This window comes from Ceratosolen solmsi, unplaced genomic scaffold (assembly GCF_000503995.2).
Source record: "Ceratosolen solmsi marchali unplaced genomic scaffold, CerSol_1.0 scaffold23, whole genome shotgun sequence".
NCBI classification, from domain to species: Eukaryota; Metazoa; Arthropoda; class Insecta; order Hymenoptera; family Agaonidae; genus Ceratosolen; species Ceratosolen solmsi.
Genome location: NW_011948430.1, coordinates 3780583 through 3801025, shown reverse-complemented (window position 1 = coordinate 3801025; position 20443 = coordinate 3780583). Strand labels below are relative to the sequence as shown.

The window sequence follows — 20443 nt, the reverse complement described above, 5'->3', positions numbered from 1 at the left end:
GAGAGGATGAATTGAAGGAAAATAGGTTCTCCAATGTTGGTCAACTTCGCAATAATAACGAGAGTTGTAATCGACAGGTTGAATTGGAAATGAAAGTACCAAGCGGTAGGATTCGGCAGGAACTCTCCATGTTACAAGTACGTCGAACTGGGCTGGGTTATAACGCATGTGAAGAAGGTTGATATCGATTTTCTCCCTACGTCTCTCCTCTCGACCGAGGCGTACATCGACATTTTTTCTCAACTCCCGTCTAAGAACGATAAGATGCGTTGCGAAACGAAACCACCCTCGACCCTCCTATTTATTTCTCCCGACGTACTTCGTTTCTCCGGCTCCCTTTCGCGCCATAAATCTCTTTGATACAGAACGTTAAAAAGTAGAAATATGCTCTTGCGGAGAGTGAGGTCGTCTTTTATACCTGGTATTCCAAGTTTTGTCTCGATTCATTTCAATTCTATAAAATATTTCAAGATCGAATGAGCGCCCGAAAATGATTTCGGTATTGAAAAAGACTTGCTTTCTCGTCGCAATATGACAATAAAATTCCGACTTGCTTTTTTATTTTCGACTTTTCGTTTATAAGAAAGTATCGATTCTTACACTTATAAATTTGCAATTTTTTTTATAACCAACGCTTATACTTAACGATAATTTTTTACATGATTTATTTAATCGTTTATTACGTTCTTATCAATTATTGCAAAAATTCTGTTAATTCTAACGATAATTCACGATAAAAGGATGACTTTTCTTGGATCGAATCGATGGAATTTAAGATGTTTATCATATCGATATATAGATATAAAATTGCTAAACATACAAAATTATACTAATTCTTCTTAACTGACTAATTAATATTTAATCGCATAATCTATAATGAATTCATTACTTTAAACAAATTAAATTTGTTATTGATACGAAAAGTGGAAGGATTCACAGAAAATGGGTACAATTTTCTAAATCAAAGTTTATTCTCGTTACAACCAAATATATAATAAGTAATTATAATCAAATATTAAATCACACACACACACACACACACACACACACACACACACACACACACACACACACAAACAAACACACATATGATAAATTGTCTTAACGCGTTAAAAAGATTTAGCACAAAATAGAAAAGTAGTATGCTTTTTTATGATCAAGATTTCAATATCATTCTTAATGAACGTAATGATATCCGAACGGATCGCAATTTTATCTCAGCCATAATATATCTACCATAAGCGTATTATCAGTCAATCTCAAGTATTTTCCGTGATATACAGTTTTAGAATGAATATTTTGCGTGCGTCAGGGAATCGATCGACGTGTTGATGGGTTACAACCGCATGACGCTTTTATTTCCGATAATTGCCTTTTTCACCTCTCCTTCCTACCAGACGACACGATACCACACTCGTGGATATATTTCGTTTTTCCCTTACATTTGCAGCAAATTTCTGACAAGTCCCAAGATTCGTGATTCTCAAGTTTGTAGCATGCATAGGTGGTCGAAAGGGTCGCGGAAAATTCACTTGAAGGTATAACTTCTTCCATAATTCAATCGAACAAAAGTGACACAAAGAAAAAGTACGGGAGGATATTCGTAAAACTTTACTTGTGACTTACCGATATTTGGATGCTGGAGTTTCCTACATATCCGCGCCTCACGCTCGAGCTTCTGAAAATCTGAAATACAAAAAAGAAAGAAATGAGCCATCGTAAGAACTAAGATATTACGTGTTCTTATGAATGTCACCTTGATATGATATCGCTAAAGTATTCATATTCATAATACGTTTTTGGATGAAGATTTGAAAGAGGTTCGTGTTACTTCCCTCTATCAGTGATCGTTTTGAATACAAATAAAATTACATTCCGACCGGAGCGAATAAGTTTCATCGAGAGCTTCCCATGGATGAAATAATCCCGAAGGATAGCAGCTATTTGTTATTTACAGAATATTTCAAACAGTCAATCAAATTTATCCTTTAAAGTCTCTTCTTCCTCGTTTTGGCTTCTGTCCATCTCCCACTCGCTCGCTCTCTCTCTCTCTCTCTCTCTCTCTCTCCCTCTCTCTCTCCCTCTCTTTTCCATTTTCTTAGTTATTCTACCTGCTTAACTATGTTATTTATTATTGTGTCTTTGAATTTATCGATTTATTTCCCTTCCATCTGAATGTGTGCGTGTGTGTGTGTTCGCGCGCGCGTATGTATGCCATTATACGTCAAAATCCCACTGGTCTTTCATATTTATAGAAACATGCTTATCCCCTCCATTCTTTAATAAGATAACTTAGCTTCTAAATTAAAACGATCCGATCGATCAACCTTCTCATGTACACTTTACACTCTAAGTTCCTCATTGGTTCTGTGCCAAGTATTGGAAATTTCATACTCAATTTTGGTAAGTAATTAAAGGAATACGCTTTTCTCTCTGCATTAATGATAAGAGGAATATCTAATTGGCAAATTAAACGGAAACAAAGAAATTGCGTGAGAATCGCGTGCTCTGTAATCTCGGCGGCTCGTGGCTACTTCATCGCTAGAATTGCGGAAGTAGCCCGACCATTACGCCGGGCTTCTACTGGCGTGCGCCAGACTAATAATTATACTTAACGCTGACAAGTTATACAAGGCCTTTTTTCTCGCCAAAGTTGCATGAGGCTTTTTAACAGCATGACCATCGTGGCGAGTCCTGGAGAAAAATATCGTCAGATTAAGAATAACACGGATATATATTAAATGATATTAACCCGCGTGACTTACAGGCCACATTCATTATTCTTTCGTGATTATACGTGCATTTCATTCCTCTTTGTGTATGTGCGTAATGTCAAGAAACAATATGACAAACATGACGAAAAGATGCAGGAGCAGAAGAAAAGCTACTTGTGCGTTAAATTACAGATAAGCAAAACAAAGTATACTGCCAGTCTCGGACAAACTTTTTAAAATTACTGACTTATTAAATATGATACGATACTGCTTTGCTCGACGCGAAATTGCTACCAGAAAATTGGCCGACATCAAAGCTAATATTTACATGTACTTGCGACAAAATTAGATTCACGCGAATTTTAACTAACTTTAATTTTACTTTTTCTCAATGCATCGTCAAACGGATCTAAATTGCGTACGTAACAGGCGACGCTCAGATTTATACGGTAATTAAAACAAATAAATTTATAAGCCGAACCGAAGTTCGATTAAAATTAATTCCACAAATGCGTACTACGTTATGAATCAACTTATTTTATGTAATAGTAATAATAATAATTTATTCTTTAGCGAGCGCACATTATCCAAGTTGAAAGAAAATGAAAAGAAAATAAAAAAACATTCTAATTTTCAAGATAAACTAACAAGGCTGATCAGAAATAACAAATAAGTTTATTCGTTCCACGAACACCCACAAATATCGTTTAAATAGCCGAGGTTAACTTAGCCATTTTCCTTGAATAAGCAAAGTAATTTAGTGATGAAGAAAGGGCAATTGATTTCCCAGAAGCAGTCGATGTAGCATTGGAAAATTGTCGAGATCGACATTGGTTGGATGGGAGAGCGGTAACGCGCCTCTGTGCGTGTCTTGCCTTCAATTCCGTAAACGACAATCCCTTGGGTTAAGGATATCGGTCGCGTATGTAAATGGAAGGATATCCGGTTAGCACGCGTACGTGCGTGCTTGAATTATATAGAGGTAATAAAAGTCCCGGGTAAATGTCGCGGTTGACTAGGGCCGTATGACACTTGAGCGACGGCAACGATGGAGTTGATCTTCGAAAATGCGACGCCTACTGATATGTCCTACGAATGTCACGATAAAACTCCTGCCTCCCCCATTCCTTCTGCGTCCACTCCCCAACTCCGCCGCACTTTACGCTCTATTTATTCAAGTTATTCGCCTTCTTTTATTCCACTCCCCTCCTCGAACCGTCGCGCTCGCTTTACCATCCATATTCTCGACATCGTTTTTATCTCGAAAGCGATAAAAGTCCAGCGGTTGTGTGCGAAATTTCAAGTTCCCTACTATCAACCAAATACTATTCAAATGAACTGCAAACGTATTGTAATGATAAACAAGGTCATTAATTACAGTAGCGTATAATGCTGAAAGGTGTAAATAGTACATACTCTGAATTCCAATTCTCATGATGTTAATTTTTATTTTATGCACGAAAGAGATATGTTGACATGAAAATAGAGAATTATGTACATTTATTTCCAAAGAAATTAATATAGTTGTCATTTCACATTACAAGCGTGTTTTGTATGAAAAATGAATGCGGTCACAAATGCGCCCATTTTGAAAAAGTTGACTATTGTTATAAACGTATACACCAGTCGTAAATCCCTTTACAATTTATTTTAATATTTTATAATATGCAGATTCTTCATTTTGCTGCTATTAATGCTAAAATAAATCAAAGTTTTATAATTTTAATAAATTCCGAAAGCACAATATACTACAGAAGGAGGTCACTAAAAAATTTGGCCTAATTGCGGGAGGGCCACTACTGATTCATTCTAGATCCTACCGATTTGCAGTTGTAGCACGAATACCGGGACCAGGACTTACATTAATTAAGCTAAGGAGTTTAAATCGAAGAGCCGCCAGTGAATTGAAAGTGTTGTGTAGCTTCCCTTCGTGATATCGCAGACTACCGAATTAGAGTGCGCCACGTGCATGAGTATTTTGAAATAAATATTGCATTGATATCACAGCTTACAGCGTAGAAGAATGTAAAAGAATTCGTGACCACGAAATGGTGGATTAAGTAAGCCACTGCTAACAAAGCATCTTCGATTCGTGAAATTTTAATTTAAACGTGCCTCGGGGTATGCAGTTATGCTTTGAAACTTTGCATCCATCTTCCCCTTGTGGGATGTAAAGAATTTTTAGGAAAAATATGCTGGCATTTTACTGGCAAAGCAAACGCAACAAAATATTTTATTATTACGATGGTAGATAATATAAATTATTTATATTATTCATTTGAATTCATTTATTGACTTATTCATTTGAAAGCGTAGTAGACGTGCGATAATTAAAAGTTATGTGAAAAATTTATTTAAATTGCTGTTTTATTTGTCTTCACAAAATATTTTTACTAATAAGACATTACTTCTGCTATTAAGGCATTATTGAAATACAATTTGAAATAATTGTTAAAGGCTATAAATTAAAATTTTTTTCTTTATATATATATATATATATATATATATATATATATAGGATTATGTTTCAGTGCTGAATGAGAATAAAAATAAAGTCACACGCAGAGGATATTCGAATCAAATTAATTTTTTTAAATATACATGCAATGAGATTTATGTAATCATGTGCATGCAAGATGTCGAGCTGAAAATTTCAACATCGCGCACAAAAGTATTTTTCATTAGAGAATAAATCGACTTTGTATGATAATCAAAAGATTTATTCATTTGTAAAATAGAGGTGCTCGAAGAAATTAACTGTAATAAAATGTTATTCTCGAGGCCGAATAAGTCATTCTAATATTGCATGTCATTTTTCTCAATTTATAAAGTTCAAAAGATACAATACGAAATAAAAGTTCATTGTGCAGTTGAATTGATTTCGACTAAGGCTGTTAGCTTAGCATTTGATAGACTTTCGAAGCTGCCAAGGGGAGAATCGATCGATATCACGATATTTCCTTCTACTTCGATGACGTAACAATCTCCCCCTTTCATTTTCACTCTATTCTGCCTCCCTCTCCTTCTTCGCTCATTCCCTCTTATATATATATATATATATATATATATATATATATATATCTCCATCCCCCTCTCCTTCTCTCTGGTCAGTACCATAAATTACAATTTCTAATTTACGTTCTAATTGAAGAGCATTCGTACAAAGGATAAGAACTACACTATTCGCAATACGACTGCAGAAGTAATTATTACTTGTATTCCAGCTCTTCCTAAGGTTCAATAAATTTTTAATATTTATACTAACGATTGGATATTGATTTCTTTTCATAATTACTTTATAATAAGATAAATCCTGATAATTGACCAATAAAATAGGAAAATTGAAAATACTTAATATTACTCAAAGTATTATATATTAATAGATAATAAACATAAAAATAATGTTCTTTAATTCATAAAGAGAGTTTTTCGCTTGGATGTGATGTGGATATGTGCCAATGAGAATGATAATATGAACTACCTAAAATTTGTACAGAAAATTGCAAATTATAAAACTTGTAAAATCAACTTTCAGCACTTTTTCGTGATAACATTAATCTTAGCTACGTATTTAACCTCCTGAAATTCATTTAAAAAATTTTCAATTCAATTGTCGAGTAGAACGAGCGGCTGTACCTACGTCGTAAACAGAAATTTGCTCATACAATTGCTTATTAAAAATACTCATAATTAAAAGAGAAAACAATTTCAGGATTTTCTTCCGCCTTTAAAAGGCAATTAATCGTGGCGAGGAGAATACTTTCAAATAATTTCGTCTTCAATAAAACAAGCGGACCCGACGCAGCCTCATAAGCCCACGGATCGAGAGTCCTAAAAGCGCGCGCGACAGGACTACAAGTCTAGAGGAGTCGGAAGTCCATCCTAATTCACAGCCCAGAGAAACAGACTTTTCCGGCTGAGTGGCGTTCCCTCGAGGATGGCGCCACATCCACTAGGTCAAGAGGTTACTGGAGCAAGGTCTCACCGGTGCCTCGTCTGCCGTGTGCGCGGTCGATCTGTACCACGACAGCGGCGCACCTCCAAAAGACTGATACAGAAGGGGTGGAGGTGAGGCCGAGCTTTATTGGCCACCTCTGACGTTCGCTTTCCCTTATTAATTCCCAGCATTTTACCCGGTACGGCAGGAAGATGAGCGTAGCTAGACCAAATCAATACTTAAAAACTACTGCCAGAGGATTTTTCCATCCGCGGAGCGAGCAGACGGGGATGTGGGTCTGATGAAAGGGCTCGTTTTAATGTCGGCCAGCTGTATTCGATTATGATATTATCGAATATCATAATTTTACACTTCGTAAATATTCCCTTTATCCTGTCTCAGCTCTTCATCCAGCTATGTTCATCGTTGGCCGCTTTTCCAACGAAGAAAACGCTCGAGATGCGCTCTATTACTTTGTGTCTCTATACTTTGTGTTGCTTTTAATCAGTTGATGCTCTCGTGTAAATTAGGTGTGGATCGCGTGTCTATCTCCCAATACTCATTGCCAAAGAATAACGAGACTAAAAATGGCAAATTAATAAATGCTCCTATTCAGCATTTAGGTTAATGTAAAAAAAAAGTGGTAGGATTGAACTTCGTACGATATGATACTAAAAATTAAGCATATCGACTTCTTCGCGAAAATGCATATAATCAGCGTTAATTGATTACCGTGCCGCGTAATCTATTAGAACGTGACTGTTGAAAATAGATAGTGCAAAGGAAGATGGTTCCAGCCAGTATAATTAATGACCATGGCTTCTTTAAACTTTGTACGTATTAATCCATGAGAAACATAACTAAAATAAAATTTTTAGAAAATGCCTTCATATTATAAATATTTTTTAAAGATAAATTACTATTTAATGAATTTTTTTCAATATGGATACAAATTTTTGTGCATAATATATATATATATATAAAAAATATTTTCAAAAATGATTTTCGTTTGTGAAAAAGTTTATAAAAACTATAAATTTATGAATAAACTAATAAATTATTATATTGCGCATTATATATTAAACATGGTAGCAACTGATAAGGTATATACCCTTGCATTATAAACTTGCTTATTATATTATATTTGAATTATTATTTCATTGCATCTATTAATTTTATATAATACTTTAGAAAATGTAAAAACTATTCAAAATAATGTACGCAAATTAATTTAATGAGCTATAAAAATTTATTCAATGTTAAGCAAGTCTCGAATTCCAAAACTTAACAAACTATAAAAAGATGTAAATTCAGCATCTCATTTTCCATACTGGAGGTTTTATGAAGATCGCACGCGCAAGATAAAATAATATTAAATGCAAACTTATTACATATAACTCTACATAGCTGTTAATGGAGAAAATATTTGCATGTTATAAAATATCAGAGTAACGAAATAAAAATATATTACCAATTTCATTACGATTAATGTACTTTATTTCGCGCAGAAATTTCACTAATATCTTTATATAAAGATTTTTCAGACTTTTGTTAGTTTTAATTTATAATTAATTTATTTGTGTTGGGATGATAATAGTTCCTGCAATTTTATTTAAGAGAAAATTTAGCAGTATATTACGAAAAATGCTTGGAAAGGAATTTCGTGGCTGAAAGCTTTATGTATTTCGATTCTAAAGTTATAGCAATTGAATAAGTTTCTTTCTTTTAATATAACCAAAGAATGTTTAACTTCTACGTACAAAAAAAAATTGAATTCAAAGATTACGTCCTTATGACAATGATATTTTTATAAAAGCTCAAAAATTACCTCCTTTAGTTAAAATAATTTTCAACGTACAAAATTCTAGACTTATTTCATATTTCGTTAAAATTAAAACTAATATAATAATAAATATAAGAATAAATTGTCTTATTTAAGATACAATGTCCTATTTTTGAAGAAACATTTATACGAAATTAAAAATTAAATGGCTTATTTTCATTATATTCTCTTCAAATAAATATTATCGAATTGTAATATAAGAACACCGTATATTTAATGGTACAAATTTAATTATAAAAATAAAATATTGTTATTTGAAACTCTACCACAAAAACATAGGAAATGTACAATCTTATTATCTTATTTATATAAATAATCACAAAAATATTAATAAATTCCGTGAAAATTTTATACGATTGCTTATTTTGTACAACTTCGTGAACAAAACAAATAATATATAGCATAATATTAATTTATTTGTATATGTAGACTAAACTTAATTTATACATTTTATTATAGTCTCAAAATTTCAATTTTAATAGAATAAAATGGAATAACATTTAATGGAAATATATAAATACATTTTTTTTTTTTTTTTTTTTTAATAAACCGGTTATTATCTTTAATTTGTATATTTATAATACATATAAAAAGTTGATTTTCTTGATATTTTTTGTTCCTGATAGAAATTCATTCAGTGTAAATTTTAAAATAAAGAATTTTCATTTCAAAATTTGCCACGTAAATAGCATGTGATATATATATATATATATGTAGATTTATTTATTTATTTATACGTGTACGTATGTCATATTGCATATGTTAATTATCTGAATATCATTTATATGTACAGACAGATCTAAGTTAAATTTCTATGGCTTTCATTTATCGTGTAGAAAATATTCAACAAATGTACAACTTTATACATTCTACAAGCACCTCTTGCAAATACAGATCATCCATCTAAATTATGAACACGCCCTATGGCACTCAATTTCACAAGTCTCTTGAGATACGCATGTTTTCTTTCGAACAACTGTAATATACTAGAGGAGTTAAGAAAGTTTATGAAAAAAAAATTTACTCACTCCAGTAAGCTAAAAAAGAAATTAAGATACATTATGAAATGTCCACTGTATAATCGTATCATAAAATCTTATAGCTAAGGTTATTTTATTTATATATTATTTAAAATATATACTACTTGTAATTAATATGTAATATGTAGTTGAATTAAAAATATCATTAAGAGTATGCTTTTTATTTATTATTTTTTAGAATTTGCATAGAAATATAATTTATATGTACTTATATGCAACATGTAAGATGTAACGTTGGACGTTTAACTACTTAATGTATCATGTACACTTTAAGGTTGCAAAGTGAGATTATCAATTTAACTTAATATTTTAAGAATCCTACTGTTTATGAGAAAATAGTAATTTTGTAAGCACTTTAAAAGTCATTAATGTTTTTAAATAGTATCGCAGTAAATAAAAAGAAGAAGTTGTTTCATTAATGCACGTTCAAAAACGTTTAAATTTCATTTACAATATTTATCACGATATTGTGTGAATGTCAAAAATCTTGTTGGATTATAAACAGACTGAAATTAATCATAGATTTCAAAGAGAGAAGAAACCTCTTAGCCACTAATTCGATTGATTGTAATATGACTCCGTTTATCGAATAAGTGCACTAGCGTAGTATTTTAATTGATTCGATTATTTCTTCTCTCGGGCTTCTCTCCCCCCCCCCTTTATTTTTCAATTTTATTAATATTGTATTAAGTTTGGTTAAGGATTTCACCTTGACAAATTTGAATGTAATTTCTAGATTTTTGTGGTACTTCAGATTATACGTAGCTAAAGACGATGGCTCAAGTAAATGAAAAATTTGAAAGCTAAATACTGACTCGCCCAGGCGCTCATCTTATTTTTTGGTACCCATCGTAAAAGCAAACTAAACCATCGATCATTTGTATAGTTCATAGTGAAAGCAGCTCCCACCCTGACATCGTAACGCCTATTTTTATATCCCGTAGAGTAAAATTAGGTTTGTCTCTTCAATGGAGTACGAGGACGCGTATAGAGCAGTCACTCAACTACTTTTTCTCATATAATGTAAGCCTAGGGAGCAATTCCGTTAAAATAAAACAACTTGGTCTATGGCGTTACGAGAGTATAGAGTGAGTGAGAAAAAGTTACGATACAGCAACTAGTTATCGTATAATATTGGCAACAGTTGGTCGCGATGAAATCGATTATATTCTCTAATCGTGTTAATTTCTGTACGCTTTACCTTTAAAACATCTACATTAAGGTACACAATCAAATAGATAATTCATATTCATTGTAAAACTTATACACAATCGGAACACAGGTAGGTATTATTTACGAAACACACAAATATTTTCAATAATTGATAAATTTTTTAGTAAGAATTGCTCGTAAAATTATTTTCTTTTATTAAAGCGAAATATAGTGGAAAGTGTAAATCATTGTCAGAAAGTGATTTATCTTAATTAAGTAGACTATAGTTCAGGAAATTACGGTTATATGTGTTCATGGTGTACGGACTCGTAGAATCGCTGCGATCGTTAACTCGTAGAGTAAAATTTTGGCAGCACGTCAACGACATTATTCGCTGTTTTTAGGTATCGATGTCCCTTTCATAGATTTCTTCCCATGTTAAAGGATATTTACAGCATTTGTTAAATAACCATATGTATTTTTATGTAAAAATATTATAGTATTTATTATATGTACTTTATGAAATATTCATGTTATGATAAATGTTTTCCTAAGTATACCATAATCAAGTACATATTCAATGTATGCCAATACATTGAAATATATCAAATAAATTTTTTCTAGAAAATCTAAGATATGTATGTGCAACTATGTGTGTGCGTGATCGTCCGCCCATATGTGTATTACACTTATTACAATTATTTGTACAATATTAATGAATCTAGAATTTATTTACAATTAAATATTATTTAGATAAAATACTGTATTCTCAGCTCAATAAATAATTTTTTACTCAAAATCTGTAATTAAAACAATTTTTTTAGTGATATATCAATATTATTGAATTGTAAGTAACTGTGTGGTTATTTATTAGGATAGTGCTTGGCATTTTATTAAAATTACATTATGTAAGACTTGATAAGACAAATAAGGAAAAAGCTCTTTTTATCCATTTTTTTTAATTAAACATTACTTAAAATTGTATTGATATCGCGATTTGTGATGTACATATATCTATATACATATGGGTGTGTGTATATTAGAAATAAATCGGATCGTAAAGGATGGAAAATTCTCGACTTTTCATTTCAAAACGATACTTTATTCTGTAACTTTAATAGATACTTAGCACGATTCTAATAACATTGAGTGCTTTCTAATTTCTAATATCTAATTTCTAACGCGCCAGGAGCCCATCTGAATGTAATACAAGGCAAACATTATTTGAGTAGTTATAAGCCAACTTACCTCTGGTAGAGAGTTTTTTAGTATTGATAATTTTCGCTGCAAACTCGTTATTCGTGCTCTTTTGCACACATCGCCGTACTACGGAGAAAGCACCTCTGTAAAAGAAACAATTAATATTATTAGCTTCGAGAAAACTGCGTTTACATTTATGTCTTTACGTCTTCATATTAGTTTAAATGCTTTCTTTAATCAATACGTTAGTAGCATAAATGAAACTATACTTGTTTTATAAATGCTACAAATTTTAATACAATTTAATTGAAAAATTCTTATACTGTGTCCAGTAAACGTATTATTTTTAAATGAGAATGAAAGTAACATCTTTATCTTCTATCTAAACAAGCATTATTGATGAGTATGGTAAGGTAGTAGCAAAAAAAATAAAAAATAAAAAAGTTTTCAACTCGTTTCTCTTATTAAATATATCTGATAGTCGAATTCTCAAAAGAAAAATTATAAAAGAGTTAATGCAAATTTTAAAAAGTAGGTTACAAATAAACTTGAGCTGAGGAATAGCATAAAGCAGTTGAAACCACTAAAATAAATAATTGACGTAAACTTATGAAGTTTGCTACTTAAAATAACAGACTATACGCGTATGTAAATTATTAGTACTTTGCCCAATGTTAAAGCATAACAATTTCTACATAAGATTGAGATAAACGTGATAGAAAGTTTGCATAGTTAAAAAGATGCTACATTATCTATTGGTATATAAAAAAAAAAAACTTTTTGCGATCTCAAATCGTATTCATTCTCCGAGGTTAATAATCTCATCTCTCTTTCGCTAATTCCCAAGTGAAAATTACAAACTTCTTACTCTATATATAGAACGTCGATTGCGCATCAATGCTTTTTATTCTACCTATCAAGAATTAATTTCAACGCCGAACTGGCGAATACGATTGCCTCGAACAACATTCACGTAATGTTTTCTTGTTCGATTCTACCATGTTGTTATTGTTTTGATTTTTTCATTTTTCACCCAAGGAGTTCATTAAAATTAGCTCGCTAAAGATATGCAGCAAGTAGCTTTGGCCTTCACGCACGACCAAAACTTTTAATGAAACAAAGGGCATTAACATAATACATTATGGTATTTGAATTCCACAGTGTTTTTGTCCTTCATTGATATTATTATTAGCACAACAGTTAATGTAGAACAAAACTCGAGTCGAAATATTTGAAGTGTAGTTAGTATGTCGATTTGTACACATGTGAAATAGTATAACCTTCCGTTATTGGAAAGCTTATATTGTTAAAAATTCTGCATAAAATGTCAGGAAATCTATAGTCATTACCATTATTCTTTCCAAACGAAATGCAAGCTATTTAATTGTATAGCAATAAAAGAAAGAGAATCAGGTTGTTTTTAGAGGATCCGATATAACGTCGCTCATTTAATTAAAAGATCGAAAGCGAGTTCAAACCCCGTAAAAGCTAAAAAGACTCTTAAGTGTCACAAAAGTTAACTCGTTACGTATAATAAAACAAAACTTGAACAAACTGTCCTCGGTTACTGTAAATAAGTGCTTGTTAGAGTGTCAGACGCAACTCATAAGTCAAACATTGTTTTTGTTCCGATACGTATTAGCGCATCGGATGTCAACTACAGGTGCTCGGCAAAAAAGAGGAGCCGGTTAATTGGTCGGATAAATATCGCTAACAATCTTCAGGGAAATATAAAATGACTTGGCGCAAATTGAGCGATACCGCGTGTTGTCGGGGACTTTGGATAAGAAGCCGATGGGTGTGTCGTGGGATCGTGTAAAAAGAAACAACAACAGCAGATTCTGGCGCTTCGACCTCATCGGCTGCCAGTGAACAACATTAATGCTTGGCCTCCTCATATCCTTCTTCCCTTTGACTACATTCGATCCTGTCACCGAAATTGCCGTTCAACTTTTTAAAGAGAGAAATCTTTAATAAATGCCAGGGTTCAGGAGCGTCGGCCGGAAAAATTCGGCCAAGTGCTCCGGCAGCCGATCGAACTTGGCTCGCAAGGCAACGTTACCCCTATACTCGCTACCTTTCTTTCATCATCCCTCGTGTTAACGCTTGAAAAATTCTTTGCCCTTGTTCCTGTAGTTTTTTTTTTAAGTTTTTTAAAGCCTGTACCCATCGGCGAATTATTATAGGGCGAAAATTGCCGATTCTACTGCCTGATTTTACATTTTTTCATTCCTGTACCTCTACATTGAAATTAAAAAGTTTGATTATAAAGCTATTCGTTTTTTATTTTTACCTACTCGAGAAATGAGCTGTTTGTTGCAAATTAAATAAGAAAAATACATTACTACTATTTAGGCTTTTAAAAAATATAGTTAAATAATTATAAACAATAGCTGACCTTGTGAAAATTTTCGTCAAACTTGTATAAATTTCTAAATTAAAACTATTTATTAATGAAAATTTGAAAAATAAATATGAGAATTATTGTGTATCAAAAAGATTAAAAATTTAATTAATTATCAGCGTCACTTTTATAATTTAAATATGTACTAAGATCAAGTAAAGATTTTAAATTATTAAATAGCTGATATTATTTTTTATTCTTGATATGATTCAGTATTTTACTGGAGAAAAGGAAATTAAGTTAAAAGCTAAACAAAAAAGTTATAAACTCGCATATGTTAGCAGTTCACGTGAAGCTTATAAAACATTGGTTCAAGAATGAGTGTTCAAGCTGGCTAATCTAAAAGATTACATCAATAATTTCCTAAGCTATGATAATTGTACTATTTTATCTCAGCATAGTAATTGCGTACAATTGAATAATCTAAAATTGAAATATTTATTCATTCGACTCTCATTCGTCTTATTTTTATGACAATGTATAGAAAGTATTTTCAATCTTCTAGACTATAGCATCATCTGTATGATAATAGTGTGGCTAAAAAATATATAAGTTTGGAATCTTACAACAAAATCCTTGGAAGATTGTTAATTAAGTTTTTTACATAAATATTAGTAGATATTTCTGTTTATAATTACTGTATTTTAATAATTTTTTTAAAATTATTTTCATTTTCTAGCATTATCGATATCCTTATTTTCTTATTTTTCAAGGTATCCTTTCATAAATAAAAATGTAAAAAATACTTTATAATCATATAATAAAAAAAGCTAATTAAAAAAATTATTTAAAAACATCAAGTTTATATTGAAAATGCAATTAAAATTATATTAAAAGCATTATAAAAAAAAAGCCTTAGAGAAATGTTGTATCCGTGTGAAATTGAAAATATTACTTTTCACGATTTAATAAGGTTTTCGATGAGGTTTCAAATGCAAGTACTATACCAAACGTACAGGGATTTTGTATCGACTAAAAAGTAAACATATAAAATTATTACGCAACGCGTGGCAATACAATGAATAATAAAAGAAGCCGTTAAAAATATCATGATTGGTAATTTTCTTTCAATAGCAACGAAGATAATATATATATATATATGACTCGTCGGGGATGTTTTTATTCATGCGCCTTCACAACGGGTGGAGTAATTTAAAAACTTTGTGGTATAAAAAAAGGAAAAGATAGCTCGCTTAAGGCCATTACTTTCTTAAAAAGAAATGGGTTGTAGGGTTACTTTAACCGCGGTATAGCAACAAGCGACTCTCTCCCCTTCAATTTCGCCACTTTATACAACTGCTGTTTTTTCACGATAATAATCTCTAATCGGAGTTTCTCGCCCGCTCGCGGCTGGATCTGCCGACATGTCGTCCTATCGCAATTCTATAGAAAGCGTTTGGCAAGCAAAGAAAAGAACGAGATCAGACGGGCAAAACAGAGAGGGAGTGGACTACAAGAGTATAATGCATTTCCATGTATTCGTTACTTCCTTATTTATTACATAACGAAATAAAATGTTATTTTCCGATAAGTATAACAAATTCTAAAGTGTCAGTATCTTTTTCATACCGAACGCCTATAGCTTCTCAATATTTCTCTCTGGAGCAACATTGATTTTCTCTTATAGTGTCCAATCTTTGATTTTATTTGCTTAAGTAAAATAAACTATTGCTTGAATTTAGCATTTATTATTTATAATACATCGCTGGAAGATAGTTGACCCGCATGATCAAAATCACACCATTCATAAAATAGAATTCCATTCTGTTTCATATTAGCCCAGGATCTCAACGTTACCAGACAAGACATTATCTATTCAACGCTATTCTATATATTTAGAACTGTCAGCAGAAATTGGATTAGTCAAAATATATAAGCGAGGGCCCAAATTTAAAATAGGTTCATGTATATTTGAAAGTACATCGAAAGCGAAAGGCTTACTTTGGATGCAAACGAAAGTAAGAGTCTTGGTCACAGTTGGTCGTAAGCCTCCTACAGTCGCTCACCATAAAAATCTCGATTTACCGAAACGTCGCTCTCAAAGCGGACGAATTACCTCTTAGAAATTCACGAGTACCGCTTTCCCAGAGTCATGAGTTAAGCTTGGCTGGCCGGACATAAATAGCCTCGCGATCCACTTGCTTCCCTTTCTTTCGACGTGCTGGGTAAGATATAGACATCCCTCTGACACCTGAATATTATTCAACCGATATTCCTTGTCCTTATTCACTTTATCCTCTCATGCACACGAAGCTTTCATGTTCAAGCTTTTCTTCTTTCCTTATCGTACTTGCTTCCATATAGATTTTATTGGGAGTATGTGATTTCGTGATGGTATTTTTATTGTTAATTCACGGCATCTGAGGAATCTGCGTTATCTGCGAAAATGTTCAAGATGTTGCTCGCCAGGTTTGAGATACGAATCAAGAAAAGAAAGATATTCGTGTTCGCTTACTGCTTTTAATATTTTAAATGTATAATGCTTGCAGTATTGTCGATTTTTAACAACGTAATGCGAACTATTTTCTTATTAAGAAATTTTGTTTCCCTCGCTATTTTACCATCTCTTACAATTGATTGCTAGAATTAAATTAAATAAAATAATAATCATTGTCTTATGTTGGCTATACGTTAATTCCAATTTATTTACGAGAAGTTGATATTAATTCATGCACTAATCATTGTGACATCTGCTGGTTAAAATAATCAATATCAATTCACAAACTGATTGGATTAACCTAAATACTAATCACTAAATTTGGATAGTCTAGCAGAACATAATATTTTAAATTATCGAATAAAATATTGAAATATTTTAGAGAATTATTCTTATAATATGTCATAAAATGGGCAAAAGAAGAAAAGAACCTGTACAATTTAGCAAGTAAAAAATACGTTTAAGTGCCGAAATCAAGTCGTTATATTCAAATGAACGGATGTGAACAAGTCCGTATCCTACCGTCGCCAAGTGATTCATTAAGCAAGGCACAATGCTTCTTCGCATCTTCTCGATATTTCTTTCACGATGCACATTAAGGACTACCTCAGCAGCGTGATGAATTCACCGTAAATCGCGGAAATGAATCTTTCATGGCGAACTAGAAGCAATTTTTCAGTCTGACTTCTTAACGCGAGAGTCGCGCACTTCCCTTTGAGCGTCCGGGAAGGCTGAAGGAGAGCGACGAGTCGAGGCCGCGCACACGGACAAGAGTCAAGGCTCGTGAAGTGGGTTTGTTCATGGGGATTGAGATGCACTCGTGGACTGGATAATAGAGCCTAGGTGAAGAGGACGAGCACGGCCGATATTCCGTTCCAGCCGACCTACTTTGCGTTCGAGGCCATGAAACGGCAAAGTGCCGGATCAATTTTTAATGAGATCGAGAGCATCTCCTGCAAGCAGCCAGTGTCCTTTTTTTCCTACGCTAGGGAGAATCGGCGGTAAAAAAAGAAAAAATTTACTTTCAAAGTTCTGCCTGAGTATTACTTAATTCGACCCAAGTAAAGTCTACTCACCGAGTCGAGCAATTTTTACTTAATGCCTTGAGTAAAATTTAAAGAATTTAAACTCCAGTCAAATTTACTCGGGCACTTCAATGAAAAATTCCTTGAAGATATTTATAACGCGACCAATCTCAAAATATTTCTTTCTTTCTTTTTTTTTTTTTTTTTTTTTTTTTTCTTTAATATACAAGATGTTGAATTTGAACGTGTGCCGCCCCATTCCTCGCATAATAGATGAGATCTATTTATATCATTTAAAGACTGGCGAAGTTTATAAGATTGTAGAACTTAGTTGCACATTTGTGCTAAGGATTGGATACTTTTAAATAAATAATCGATGCCTATATTAAGGTAAAAAAGAGACTATGGATTATTGTCAGATTTGTAATTGTATTTTTAAAATGTTATAAAGAATTTTTAGGCTTGAATGTTTCTTACATGTTAAGCCACTCTGATCCAATAATGTCGATTATGTCAGCTTCAACCGAAGCTTCAGACCGAATGCAAAAATTAAATTGAAAATTTGAAGTAAAAATTTCAAATTAATAATAACAGTCAAAAGAATGTACAAAAATCTTCCTAAATTTTCAAAAAGTGACGAGTCTTAAAAGAAAAATTAAAATAAGCGCTAAATAATGTTATTCGTTTGAATACAATTTCTTTTCAATTTACAAAGTTCTGGCAACATTATATCTTAAATCACAATCGATAAATAATTTAACTATTTCTTACAAAGTGTTTGAGTAATCGAATAAACTATTAATGCTTAAATAACGATTAAGTAACGAAATAAAGCTAGCCTAATGAAATCTATTCACTTAATTAAATTTTATTTAAGCTGACAATATAAATTGAACTCTGCTTTTCAAATAAATTTCATAGACATTTATTTTTTCCCACCCGCAGGTATATATTTTTCATGTATGCTAGTGAAGCTTTCTTTATGAAAACCACTTTGACGACATGCCTTCGTAATTTTACTTCAAACTTGTATGGCCATTGCAGTACTTTTTCGATGCATTCAATCCAGTTCCTTTTAGATACCTCGAACGAGCAATGAAGAATAACGAAATTGCTGGCAACTGAAGTGCATATATGATTTCATTCCTTACTCACTTTACAGCGAGTTTATTATATATGTATGTATTAATGATATAACTTAGTTGAGCATACGTAATTTTATTTACCAACGGAAATTTAATAGCAAGGAGATTGTATGAATTAGTGATAGTATGGGATAAAATTTTTTATATTCCAAATAGAACATTAGATATAAAATTTTTCATGCAATTCGCTTTAATGCGAAATTTTTTGTTATTTTGAAATGATAAAAGAATAAATGCAATAATATTCACTTATAAAAGTAACGGCAAATACTTTTTCGTTAAACAAAAACTGTGTAATACATTTTTCATTTTAATCTGCAGTATTTTATTATACAAATGAAAGGATACTAAATCGTTAAATTATTTAATATTCAAATATTATCACGTACGAAAATTTTACTCTTACTATTTATTTATTTAGCAATAATATTTACAATCAAGAAAAATTATATATTGAATTTTTAATACTTATTCCAATAACTCGTAAAACTAACAATTGACATGTTGACCTAAATTACACAGTACATATAGTCTCGCATAATTGAAAGTCAATATACTAAAATTTTATATAAATGAATATTATTAATAAGATTATTTCTTTTACGTAAGATTAAATGTCATATATCAATTTTTGAATAAATGTTGCAATATTGATAAGTATTTGAATTACTTAACAATACATAAAATCCATGTGTATAATAAGATAATGACAATGCACTTGCTTACACACGCCGGATTAACTTATTTAGTGCCTATTGATTATGGATAAAAATTGTGTTTGCAATGTGATTTCTTTCAGAAAATGGATGCACATTGCATTTGTAGTAACACCTCTCCATACAACAGCTTCACTTACAAAATAAAGCACTGATATTTAACACGATTCTCGTCGAATTTTACGAGTATCGATCGAGAATAACGCTCCTCGAGTGTCCTTCCCTCTTACGTTTCTTTCTCATAAAATTCATTGCCGTGTTTATATTTATGAACAGGCCAGTGTGAACGGCTTAAACAAAACAAGACCAATAGCAGAATTCATTTTCCTCCTCATAATTTATAAGCCCGTTCATTGTTGGTGATAGCTCCGTTGCTCGAGACTTTTTACCCTTATTCCCCGTTCATTATTTTCAGCACTTACGCTGGAAGCCCAAGACGACAAATTTTTATTCAGATAGCGGCTTGGGGTGTGAAAATTGGATGTGCCGAAGACTAATGAGAATCGAGAGAATACCAATTGAATTTTACAGTATGATAGATTGTGACTTTAATGTCCCAGTTAAATACTACAATTATATATTATAATTTTAAATACTTTTTTTAATTGTTTATTTTTCTTTAGATAACATTGAAAGTGATCCAAGTTAAAAGGCAATAAATTAAAAATACCATTGTATTTAAAATTCCGATATAAAGCACAACTATTTCATCGAGTACGTTTACTTCGTATTGAACAAGAATTTTTTCATTGTATTAAAAATTATTTCAGTTGAGTCGAAGAATTTATAAGTTATGAAGAAAAAAAAACACGTCTCGATTTGGCTGCTTA

General features: G+C 31.8%; 1 protein-coding gene across 9 annotated transcripts in view; it reads right to left on the bottom strand.

Annotated features, from left to right (window-relative positions):
* The window catches only part of CaMKII (Calcium/calmodulin-dependent protein kinase II), a 103017-nt gene that overhangs the window by 38153 nt on the left and 44421 nt on the right, over positions 1–20443 (bottom strand). For all 9 annotated transcript variants that reach the window (XM_011501876.1, XM_011501881.1, XM_011501882.1 and 6 more), the window contains exons 2-3: positions 11935–12029; positions 1627–1686 (exon numbers count right to left, since the gene is read on the bottom strand). In XM_011501876.1, coding sequence (XP_011500178.1) covers positions 1627–1686; positions 11935–12029 — 155 coding nt within the window. The remainder of the gene's footprint in view (positions 1–1626; positions 1687–11934; positions 12030–20443) is intronic.